This window comes from Neopelma chrysocephalum, unplaced genomic scaffold, assembly GCF_003984885.1.
Source record: "Neopelma chrysocephalum unplaced genomic scaffold, ASM398488v2 Primary Assembly neopelma1_79, whole genome shotgun sequence".
Lineage (NCBI taxonomy): Eukaryota > Metazoa > Chordata > Aves > Passeriformes > Pipridae > Neopelma > Neopelma chrysocephalum.
Window position 1 is genome coordinate 5,821,085 of NW_020897740.1, and position 13,016 is coordinate 5,834,100.

General features: G+C 41.5%; 1 protein-coding gene across 12 annotated transcripts in view; it reads right to left on the reverse strand.

The window, feature by feature from the left end:
• Positions 1 to 12,841, reverse strand: part of KIAA1109 (KIAA1109 ortholog) — a 91,633-nt gene extending 78,792 nt beyond the window's left edge. For all 12 annotated transcript variants that reach the window (XM_027690043.1, XM_027690040.1, XM_027690041.1 and 9 more), the window contains exons 1-5: positions 12,765 to 12,841; positions 5,332 to 5,461; positions 2,486 to 2,602; positions 1,004 to 1,082; positions 262 to 326 (exon numbers count right to left, since the gene is read on the reverse strand). In XM_027690043.1, coding sequence (XP_027545844.1) covers positions 262 to 326; positions 1,004 to 1,082; positions 2,486 to 2,602; positions 5,332 to 5,428 — 358 coding nt within the window. In that variant the 5' untranslated portion in view covers positions 5,429 to 5,461; positions 12,765 to 12,841. The remainder of the gene's footprint in view (positions 1 to 261; positions 327 to 1,003; positions 1,083 to 2,485; positions 2,603 to 5,331; positions 5,462 to 12,764) is intronic.
• Positions 12,842 to 13,016: the final 175 nt, after the last annotated feature.

Consider the following 13,016-nt stretch of genomic DNA (forward strand, 5'->3'; position numbering starts at 1 on the left):
TATGCTTGGACTACAGCTAATGAAGGCTACTATTAAGATTAATGGTTTGTCTTAAGAAGGGTTCATGTCCCTGATAATGAATCCTGTATTTATTTCATTGTGGTGTTCTAGTCTGCAACCAGTTAAAAGAACCTTCTGATGATTCAATGTACTTTAGGTACATATTAACAAATCAATTACACATTTGTGATTGAGTAAATAAAGTATTTTTCTGTTGGCCATCTGTAAATTTAAACTTTGAAACCTTTTTGGGAAACCTACCGTGCTGTTTCTGCTTAGGGTTGTACATCTTCCACCAGCGAAATATGATAAATCCATCCTGAATCCTAAATCAAATAAATGAGATAAAACAGAAGTTAAGAGAGTAACAATCCAACATCCTTTGTGCAGCTGCATGACATGCTGCCTTATGCAGAGTGCAGAGATCTGCAATATTAAGCAATATTAAGTGTATAAGCAATATTAAAGCACAAAGGGTTACACCATAAAGGATACAGTGTAATATTATACAGCTACTTCATTAGCTGAAACTTGTATAGAACTCCATTGCCTTCTCAAGGCTTTCCAAATTTGACAGTAAGAATCAAAATTACAAGCTATTTGCTAGCGTGCAGTTCATGGAACAAATCATTCTGAATTCCAGTAAATAAATGCAAACTACTTGGCCAAGATGAATCTTCCAGACTGGAGAGCAGGAGTACGGGGGAGTCAAAGACATTAATGAAAAAATAGTTCTCTTTCCTACTCCAAAGTGTTTTCTTTTGCAAATATTAAGCACGACTACAATCTTATCCAGTATTCACTTCCAAATGATAATGCTGAAGCAGCAAACGAGTAACAAGTATCCAGGAATGTTAAATACTATCATCAAATGAGGTAGTTTAATGTTTATAAATACACTGCTCATTTGTAAGGCTGTATTTTGATACGTGTTATTTATATGTATACATTTACTGTATTGAAAATTGTTATCTGGAAGAGGGACTGCCTTGGAAATCTGTACCTGATGGACATGTCTTCTGTGATGAAATAGATTTCACGCACCATGACTTTCCCAGAGAGCACAGAGAACGAAAAGGAACCTAATGTGGAAAAAAGTTTATCAGACATTAGCCTGAAGCTGTTGATCCTTTATATTCTGAGCAGGAAGACTATAGTATTCAATATCTGAAATGGTTTAACTGGCTATTTTGAGTTTTCCCTTTGAAGGGAAGTCAGAAATTCGGAACAAGAAGTACACAACTAAAAGATGGTGGGTTTGGCACTACCCAAGAATACAAGCAGCCCCCTGAGACACATTAGTCACCCAGAAACATTCAGGTGCCTTGCAAAGCTTGTGAAAGGAGTTAGAAAAGCTATTTTCAACATTTATAGTTCCAAGCCATTGTTTGCAAGACTGTAATTGGAGAAATAAAGATTCCTGAGAGACTAATCTTTTAAATTTTAAATGGCTATAAGGACTTCTGTCCAATTATTATGAGAAATTGTGTTTACAGCAGGAAGGATTAATAAGCATGAAAAGACCAGCAGGTAATGCAATAGCCCATATTTTTCCTAAGGCTTTTCACCTCACCCACAGAAAGTTAAGTAAACCATGATTTAAAAAAAAATAAAATTAAAAATCAACATTAATCGACTGAAACCAAGCTGTAAATCATGGGATTTAATTAATGCTATGTTCTACTTACTGATTAAGTTTATAAAGAATACCATATCTTTGGCCAGCTACATCAGCTGTCTTTACTTAATGGCAGTTTCACAGAGAAATTTTAATAAAAGCCTATAGATCAAGTGCAGCAGCCAATAAGTATTTCATCTATATTGCTCTTCAAAAAGCTGAATTTGAAGATGGTTTGGAATACAGCTCTTAGATTCTTGAGGATACAAGCAAATGAATTGCAGGAGTGCCTTTGGCAGGCAAGTGTGGGTGGGATTTTTTGGTTTTAAGTTTTCACTACATTAATGGTCAATCCTTGCAGATAAAGTCCAGAACTAAAGTCACCACTGTTCTGTGAAGCAGACAGAGGAAGGCAGAGGAGTAAATGAAAGAAAATTCAAAGTGTGATTGGAGTGAGGTTGTGGGCTATAGCCCTCTGTGACTCAGCACCAGATATTTTTGTAATGTGGGTGAGTGCCCAAGGGATTTGTACTGACCTGTTTTATACAAAAACGTTTGAAATATTTTAATAAAACGTTAATGGATTTTGATGCAAATGTTCTAGCCAGTATCAATTCTACATGTCACAGTCCCAGTATGGATTAACATGGTTAGTTGTTCTGACAGCTTATTTAGAAAGCAAGGACAGTGCTGGAACAGGGATTCAAGGTTTGAGACTCCACTCCATACTGAACATTTTCAAATGACTATAACAAAGGAACACTGATTTACCCTCGAGTTTTTAACAAGATGGGGTATAATACAAAGCAATAAACAGTGCCTTACAGTGATAATGTAAGAAGTGGCACTACATTAATCACAACTTACCAATATGGATGTAGCCATGTTTATATAATCTGTTAAGAACCAGCGTTAGAATGAGTCCAATGTTCCGGGAATTATAATAAGTTAGGTAGATAATCCATCCACAGGACAATATTGTTGCTGTTGAAAGATTACAATTAATTAAAGCCTTTTTAAAGTACACTGACCTAGATAAAACCTTACCTATTCAGACTATCAGGCATAATAGTGTTCTTCCTAATCTCCAAGAAAAATGATGGGACACTTTAATGAGTGTTTTCAGAGGGAGGGTGTCAGAAGGGTGTGAAGAGATGAGGGAGGGGTGGAACAGGAAACTGGAAGTCCAGAAAAATATACATTCTTCACTGCTCTTCCATTCCCCAATATAAAAAACTGTCCTCCCAGAGGACCTGCAGATTTCATTACATCATTACAAACCACATATTTCAGTATATCACTCATCATCTAAGAAGTCAGGTTTTATAGATTGAACCACGTGGTCATTGATTTCAAAACACCTTAAAAGAAAACCCAACACCACGAAAGTCATACTACATTCCTTCTCTACTCTTCTCCAAACTGTGAACTGTAACTCAAACTTCTAGTCTTTCATATCTTATCACAGGAAACAATATTATCCCATCTGAAATCGTTTCCTGAGCTGCTGCATCCTGAGACAAACATACCAGCCCTTGGGTTAGCAGAAATCTGTCAACAGCTCAAGCATGGAATTTGATAGGAAAAGAAGGAAATAGCAATCCAATGAGAAAAATGTAAAAAAAAGAAAAAAAAGTAGGTCTGCTAATCCCCAAAGTAATTTTTACTTTAGTTGATTAAGAGCTAGTAATCTATTTCTATCTACAAGGGTTCTCAAAGCTTCCAGAAGGACAAACCCAAAAGGAGTGGCACTGTCAGGGAATGGACTAGTCCTAATTCACTTTGCTGATAATTACCATTCCATTTCATCCAAGGCAGAGTAGGAAAAAAACCTGAACTTTGTAATACAAATTTTTCATTTATGTGTATGCTGCATGCTGAAAAACTCAGATTTGTTGTGCCTTTTATGGGAAATATGAAGTGCAGAAAGGCATATGGGTATGATGCCTTCACTCTGCAGAGAGTTCAGATGACTACTCAAAGAAAACCCCCCAAGCAAACTTACAAAAAACTTATAAAAACAACCTGTCCTTTTACTGCCCCTTAATTTTTTGCAGTGCTCCATAACAATGCCTGTGCCTTGTTGAAAGATGAGGTGAAGGGAGAAGAGAAAGCCTTGCACGATAACTTTGTCTTTTCCTTACTGGAAAATGGGTGCAGTGTGACCAAAATTCAAGTAGCTCACACCCTCGGGCAATTCAACTGCTTGACACGTCAAACAAAACTAATCTGTGGGGGTGATTAGACAGGAACAAAGCAGGGAGGGTTAAAGCCACATCCCAGGAGAGAAACTGCTCTTGGCATTCAGGAAAGGCACACTCCAAGGACAGTGTTTGCCTCCCTCACTTTCAGATGAGCAACTCACTGCAGGGCCTCTATCAGGGTAGGGAAAAGGGTGGAATGACTCACACTCAGAGGGCCCATTCCAGCAATAAAGCTTAATTTCAGATTAAAGGTCAACCAGACACCTGGGGTCAAGAAGGTGCCCTTTTGAGGTGACATATGCTGAGAAAAATCAGCAAACTAGTGCAGTTTCCAGGCACTACAGTTCTGATCCACTGCCTTTACCACTAGACCTACCTCTGCCTTTTCCCCTCACCAAATTCAGTCTCCACTCTCAAGTGACATATCCCACAAACTCTATTCATTTCATGGCTGTATTCTTGATTTTAAAAGCCTCTTTACTGAAACCACGTTTTGGAAATTATATCTGGAAAGTTCCACTGCATGTGATTTTCAGAAATTATTCTAGAATTGAACAACAGCTCTTTGAGGGACATGTTCATATCTGGAATTCATCACCACTTTTTCTGGGATCAATAGCTGTTCCAGCATTTGGGAGAAGAAATTACTGCTGTCTTTTTATGTTCTCTTATAACAGGATGCCATAGGTCAGCAGATGAAAGCAAAGGAGGAATGGCTGGTTGGAACTAGGTCAGTTAATAAACATCATTTGAATATGTTTCTATCCAAACCTCATAACAACAGGAGGCAAGTCAAAGCTTCTGGAGACAAATTTTTCAGACCTGTTCACATTTGTTCCACGTTTTACCAGTGAATTCCCTTATTTTCATCTTGATTACACTGAGAATTTTATGTTGAGTACAAACTTTTTTTGGCCTATGTCTTTTTCATTCAGTTTGACCTACTGAAAAATAATTCCAGTATGCCAATAGCCAACAGACTGCTTTAACCTGTTGGAAGTGAAAAAACAAAGGTATTTTTCCTGTGCTGCCCCTCACTCCAGGTCCCAGAGTCAAGGCTGAAAAGCAGGCATTATCTACCTTTGGAAAAGTCTAAATTCATTACACATCTCAGGACTCTCATCTGGACATGAACACAACTTCATACTTATTTTGCTGTCGTTCATCCACCTATCCATAGATTCAGAAAATAAAAGTACCTACACAAATATAGGCAATAGCACTAGCATTGTAAAAAAATCAGCATACCCCAATCAGGCATGTTTACAAATCCAGCTCAGAACTGATTACACAATAGTTTGGCTTAAAGGCTTATTGTGGCACACAGTTTAGTCTTGAACTTGTGTCATTACACACAATAGTCTTGAGATCACTTTCAAAACTAAACCATATTAAATGGCAAGTATGTACAGAATGGTATAATGCTGTTCTTGTATCTGCCTGTCATGCTAATCCTTTGGTGTGGTATTATAAAAGAAATTTAACCAGAACAGGATAGATTAACCTTACCTACTAACAGCCAAACCACGTTGGAGTCATGTTCTGTTAGGAAGTCTTCCAGCTGCGTGATACTTGGGACAAAACTATCATTTTTTCTTTGATCCATTGCTACACTGTTTTTGCACCAGCACCTATAGAACTGAAGGAGACAAAAAAACCCCACACATCAAAACCAAAATAAGTAACAAGCACAGTACAGAATTACGAATTAACTTCTTTTATTCCTTTAGTAACATCTTCATGATTCTCAGCTGCCTCTTCTTCTGCTCTAGAAACACTTTCATTCATCTCTGCTGGAACAGTTTCCAGGCACATGCCTCCCCAAAACAAATCACAGGTCAACAGAATGCCAGAATATGCTCTCCAAATTTAGCACCATGAATGTCCTGTACGGCATATAAAAGCAAATAAATGTATATGACTGTTGTGCCATAGCAGTAAGCCAAAAGATAACTGAACATACAAGTGAAAATTAGTCTCTGTTAAACCTTCTAACATGCAAAAATGTAATATGAGACTAAACTCCTGCCAAGAAAAGGCCAAAGTAGACACTTTCAGGAGTTATGGAAAATTCCCATAACCTTCTACTCTACTGTCTCCATTAATTCTTCTTCTTTAGATGAATTTGTTAAAAAAAGTGACTACATGGTGTCTGTGTTATAGAGAGCAGAAAACCAGTCCTGATCTCACACACTTATTCAAACCACCCATAAATCACCTTGCAACTGGGTTATATTAATTAAATGTGATTAACAGGGTGTTGCTCAACTCAGCAACATCTATAATTACAAAGCAGTATTTTCCTTGCATTAGTTTCATTGGAATTCTTTTCCCTTGTCAAGCTTTCTTACAGGAAGAAAAGCATTAATTCTGCTTTATCTTTTCTGTTATGTTTTTTTAACACCTTCCAGCTCCTGGCAGTCTGTCTTCCTGTCAGTACTCCATCCTCAAAGAATATGAGTAGATTTTATTCCCCTCCTTTATCAAGACTCTAATGCTCTCCATCAAGGGCTCTAGAACATAAAACTAAGTAACATCCTTAGTTTTTAGCAGTGTAACAGCTTTGGAATAGTCAGTATTTAGAAATGTTAGCAATAAAAGTAACAACTTATCCAGTTTTTCCTGTAATATCCACACTACTGTCATTATTGGAAAACAAAATGTGGAAGAAGTTGGGAAAAAAAATGCCTTTGATGCACTTGTTCCTCTTGTTGAACCAAGAGCCAGTGTTTTGAACTAAAATATGAGTCCCAAGAATAATTGCTATTAATTTGTCCACTACCCCTTCCGTAAGAAGGAGTAGAATAGGGAGAAAAGAACATGAAAGCCGTAGACAGAAGCAAAGAAACAACAACAAAACCCCAACCAACCCCAGTTTCCAGCAGTGATGATAAAGAACTAACTTACTCCCCGACAAAGAAGGATAATAAGTATCACACACACGTACACAGACTTGAAAACAGAAGCTGTTGTTTTAGAAGGGATGTTACAACAGCAAATTAAACCACATAATGGCACTGTGATTTGCTTTAAGACATCCACAGTACCTTAATAAAAAAGCCACATGTCAACTTGTGTTATGAAGCAGATGATGCCTCTGTGTGCAGCCTCTGGGAGCCTTTAACCCGTGAATCACGGGGTAACGGGAGGAACCCAAACCAACACTTCCAGCATTAAGGAAGGAGGGAAGGAAGAACAACTTGTTTTCTCCCTTTCTTACCAAGGGACAACAGGGTCACTGTTGTGATCAAGACCATCATGGAACTGCTGTCAGTAGGTGAGGACTGCCTACCTATTGCCTCAAACACCACCATTATTTAATTTCTCCATGAAGCAACCTGGGGCTTTTTCCTAAGAAATTATCACCCAAAGTTTCATGACACTGAGACAGGACTTTAAAAATCATTAAATAGGGCTGTGGCAAGACAACTCAGAGGCTGCAAGTATTGGACTCTGATACTTGGCTACTTAAACAAGGACAGTGTTCATCATGTTTTGTCATCACTATCCATAACCATAAACTGGACACCCTTTGCATTTTTTTTTCAGGAATACATTTGCTATTTGCATGCAAATAAACTCAGGAATCCTCCATCAGTCATCATGTGTCAATAAATCATATTAAGAGCTTCACAGCTGATCCTTTAACACCCCACCCCACTGATTTTTTGTTTGGGTAGTCTTTGCCCTTGATCAAGTCACCTGAGGAAGATGATGCTGGCAATGAAAGTGTAACCACCCAAAAACAGGTAGCAGCAACACTTGCCCCAGATGTGAGCTCTCAGAGGAAGCAGGCGCTTACTCCACTTAGATTATGAGGTAATTTTGGCCACATTAATTGGTGTAATAGAAAGGGGATGCAAGCAGAGACTGTAGGAGTACACACTGTTGATAATGTCTCTGTGCATTTATACAGCCCGGAGGACAGAGAGGCAGGATCTGGATCATCATGATGCTTAAGAGGAAGAGATGTAGCCTTATCAGGACAGATATTTGCTACTTTCAGTAACCAGCATTTCTTTCTGTGGAGACTCCTGCACTTTCCAGCCTTCATCTTCCATACCCTATATACTGTAACCATATTTAAATCCTCTCACTGCCTGCAATCTGTTACATTTATTCCTGTGTGCAAACTTACTTTGCAATCGGACCCAAGAGGAACTGTTGCACCCTCCAGGAACACTGACCCAATAGGTTGCTGAGCCGGTAATTTTCTTTCATGCTACCACTGTATTCTTCTGAAGTAACAGTATACTTTGGAAACTACTTTCAGAAGGATGAGAGCCAAGTCTGGGTGTGAAACTGAGTCTTACCAACCATATTAGTACACAAAAGAAAACGCAACAAAGAGGAAGAGAAACCCAGAACTTCCCATTTACATCTCTGCATTTATTTATAATCTTTTCCCAAGGTCTCTGCTGTTTTGTGATTAAGAGCTCAATCAATTTTGTGATGAAGAGCTGAAATATAGTCCAAAACCATGACAAATGTTTGGATTTATTTGCCTTCCCCCCACCTTATTTTTTAAGCACATCTTGACTATTCAGTATATCACTTGTGGCTCTCATTTACCACACACCACATTAATAAATACAACATGTATAAGCTTTCTCCTGGGAAGGGGACAGAGAATAGGAAGATTCTGTGGCACTGAGGTGACAGAATCCCAACACTCGTATTTATTATCAGCAGTCCCTTAGGGCGTCACGTAGTCGCCTTTCTGCAAGGGAATCTCTGAAGCAAGGAGAGACAAAGGCCAAATCCTTTATTTTTGATGCCCAGACTGAAATACTCAGGGCCTGCTTTTCAGGTTGTGCACGTTTGGAGCACTTAGCGGGCTCAAAGCAGACATTGGATTGGATTGAAGATGTGAGGGTTCAATAGTGCTGTGGAGTTACACCTCCTGGACAGCCAGGCTGCCTTTATACCAGAGACACACACTGCAAACTTTTAGAATGAATTTTAATTACTTGTGTCACACATTAATCCATTCTCCACGGCACTAAAAAGATGCAAGGGAAGTTATAATCCTGGGGGGATGCACTTCATTTCCAGCTTGCTTCCACTATCACAAACTCAATCCAATTTTCGCTGAACTATTCCATCCCTAAAAAGCCAAATACTCACAAGGAGCTGCTCTAAATCTTTATAAACCCGTTTCAATCGCATCAAACAGGCAAACTAGTTTTAACCTCAGCCTGGCAAATTAACACAACACCAAGAACAAACCTCTGCTTGAACTGAGCCATTAAAAATTTACAGAAGGCATGAATATATGTAAGAGCTGGCAGGAAAGAAACCAGAGGCTCGGTCACCAGGCTCTGGGTCACCAGAGTGCAGTCGCTTGGCAGAGACAGCTGCAGCCTAGGGAGGAACAGCCCACCTGGAAAAGGCCTGTCCTGTACCCACAGCTCAGGACAAAGGCACTAAACGTTTTACTCAGTGCCTGGGAGCATTAGGGTAACACGGGTTTTCAGCTGCATAACAAAAGCAGAAAGAAAAAGAAATGTCTGTTTATCACACCCTTTGTAACGCTGTTTTCCTGGCACACTCAACAGATGAATAAAATGAGTGTCCAAAGGTGGGGAAAAAACTAGCATCTCATATTGAGAAGAAATACTTGTATATGGTTATGAAGCAGGGAGGGACGTAATGGACACCGATAATTCCCTTATTATTGCTAGAATTCACATGGAGAATAAACCAAGAGTTTAAATTTGTCAGACATATTCCTCAGATCTTCACAAAAATCAAGTGCTTATTGAATGGATGTTAATTGATGTTATTAGAGGTTAACTACCATCCCAAGGATACCCAACTCCAAACTTTCACAGCAATTACAAGTCAGTGGAGTCACAATTACACCCAAAATGACACATTAAACAAGAGGAGGCAAATCCCCGTGGTCTAAATAAATGAACATAGATAATAGGCCTGGATACTTCACATCCCCAGTAAAGAAGCTGTATCCAGGGTGGTTCCATAGAGAAAAGGAAAAATAAAAGGCATATTTGCATTTTACCCACTCCATCACTGTCTTTCAAAGGGTCTCCAGCAACAGCTGCCAAGAAATCAAAGCTTTAGCTTTGGTTTAAATTATATTATAAAGGAGCCTCACAAATGTATCACAAGTGGACTGAATTTTCCTCGAAGGGCGTCCTTACACTGTCAGCACCCAGACACACATCAGGCACATCCCACTAAACAAAAAGCTGCCAACCTTGGCACCTCTCCCAAAACACTCCACACGGGCCCTAAGACTTCAAACCCATCCCAGCACTGCTTAGGAAGCTCAGCTACTCTTCAATCAACAAGCAAGTGAAAGAGGAAGGAAGGGAAGGAAAGCCTTTCTCAAAAAACACATGTACACAAAACCAAGTGAAGTGACAGCACCTACACAGCAATTCGGCCACGTGACAGGTTGCATTGCCTTCATACCCGACACCAAATTAAAGATTATCAGTTCTTTTTTTAAAGAAAAAAAACACCTAAGGCCTATTTTCCTCCGTCTTCTGCTGCTTGAAGTCACACTAGCAGTAAACTGTAAACAAACTAAACCAGTGCTTTAATTACACTAATGAAATCTTGCTTACAGCCTCCAGTGGGAACAGCTGAGCTGGAAACAGAGTCCAGCAGAGCCACACCTGGTTGAACCGGTGCTTGGACAGCCCGAGTTCAACTAAATTTGCACTACAGTGGCTTAGTAAATAACACCTTTGCTCCAAAATAATTAAATCAAAATGAAAGTATATCCAAAGGAACTGTGAGATAAACGCCATTCTCACAGCAGCCTACCCAATGAGGCTGAACTTCACAGCACAAGTGATATCTTTTATCTTTTTTTAGTAGTACAGGACATGAGTTTTCATCAAAAACAAACTCCTGCTATGGCAACCAACGCACAGTACTCCACTGCATCACTCCACTGTGAGCCTAGGAGTGCCTAATGCAACCCTGGATGATTTTTCACTTGATTTTAATTTTCAAAAACTAAATACATATTGTTTGACTTCACCTCCCAGGTTTGCTCAGGAGAGAGGTTCTTTTCCTGCCTACATTGCCAGCTTTTGATGCTGCAGAGGGAAAAAGGACAAAAATAATAAAAAAAAAAAACACAAACAACAGAACCTAAAGGCTCACAACAGTAGAAATAATTCAGAACTTCCCTTATGCACACTCCTTTACTTAGAGAAAAAAATAAAAATACTCCTTTTTGGGGCTGGTCTCAACACCAAGGCAATGCCTTCTTTTCCCTCCCACTTGGTGATTTGAAGTACAGCTCCGTACTGCTGAAATATTCCATGAAACTGAGTCGTCTGCTCCTTACCTATAAATTTTTCCAGAACTACACTTCCTCTAAATTTCTCCCCTGACATATCACCACAATTTGGGGAAAGGGGAAGACTGCCATAAATCAAACTAAAAGATCGATCTTGTGGCTACGTATGTCGTCATCCTTAAGGGATGATCTTCATCAGTGTCCGTCCCAGCCTGAAGTCAACACAAAGATTTTGGCACTGCAACAAGTGCTATAATCAGTTATGTAAGGAGATAAGGAGTTACCAGGAGAAGGTATTACATTTCACAGTAAACACAGGATAATTCTGCACACTGCCAACTAAGAGCACTAAACTCTTGCCTATTTCCCCCAGGATAAAGTTATGCAAAAGAGCAATTACCAAAGAGCAGCTGATGCACATTTCACACGCCAAAGTTTTCTAACAGCACTCCCAAAAGGGTGAGTGACTCCAGCACGCCACACACGAGGATGAGAGCTCCCCCTGAACATGTCCACACCTTCACCCAATCAACCCCAGGCAATCCACCATGAGCAACATCTACTCCTGACCACTGTCAAATGGTGCAATCCTAAAGAAACATCCCTGAACACCCATTCCCTCAATACTGGTTTTATCAATGACTGTTTGAATAACCTATTGACATACTTTTACAAACAAGAGCAATACTCCTCCCTCCCACACTCCAGTTTTTCTTCTCAGTTGCCACCCTTTCTGGCCCAATTGTTACACATAAAAAAGTAGAAACAAAAATCCTGCACGGCCACAATAATATAAAAGAAAAAAATTGCCAGAAAAGCAGAATTAATGGATTAAATCACACAATAGAAGGACTCACATGGCAACAACTGTGGCCTTTTCAGTATTAAACCTGATAATATGTTGCAGCAAACTCCCAACTTTGGAAGTGCTCACAAAGTTGAGCGAAGGCTGCTGTGGAGATGTGTCTGAAGATGGGAAACCCATCCAGGCACAGGTTATGACTGGGATATTGGCTATATCTAATCTCCAAAACACACCTTCACCGTACCAGTGTAAAGTTATATATTATATATGTTATGTGCATGCTATATCGGTAAATTACACCAGGTTTTTTATTGTTAATGCAAAGCGCAAGCACGTTATCGTTACACAGCACTATGTAGCATTATCATTACAGCTTTGGACACGCCAAAAAGCAGGTGCACCTGGCGTTAAACCCCCGTCTCGTGTGTTAAACCCCTGTATTGTGCGTTAAACCCTCTCAGGGCCACAGGCACCGAACGCCTCCCCCCTCCCAGGGAACGGCACAGGGAAACTTCCCTGGCAGGCCGAACAGCACGGGAGGCGCCGGGGCTCCCGTCCCGCGGGCTCACACCCTTCCCGCACCAAAGGGGAAAACGGGGAACCCCCGGCACCGGGGGGGGCTGCCCCCGGCCCCTGGCCCCGCTCCCACGGGAAGCACGGCGGGACAGGCGCCAGGGGGTCCCCGGGCGCGGCCCCCGGCCCCTTCCCCGGCTCCTCCCGGCGCGGGGGCGGCTGCGTGAGCCCTGCTGCCGGCAGGCCCAGGCAGCGCGGCGGGGCCGACCGCTCCGCTCCGGGCCGCTCCCGGCGGGCAGGAGAGCGCAGTCCCGTCCCCCGGTGTCGTCCGTCCCCCGCACTTACGCCATCGCCCTCGGCGGCTGCTCCCCCGCGCACCCGGAACCGGCGGCGGCGGTGGCGCCTGGGGCCCTCCCGCACCGCACGGCCACGGCGCGGCCCCGCCCCCCGCGCCGCCCGCAGCCAACTGCGCCGCGCCGCCCGCCCTCCCGGCCAATGGCGAGGCCGTCCGCCCCCTGGAGGGGGCGGGACGGAGGGGCCGCTCGGCCAATGGCGGCAGGCGGCGCCTGCCCCCGTGTGTGTGTCTGTGTGTCTCTG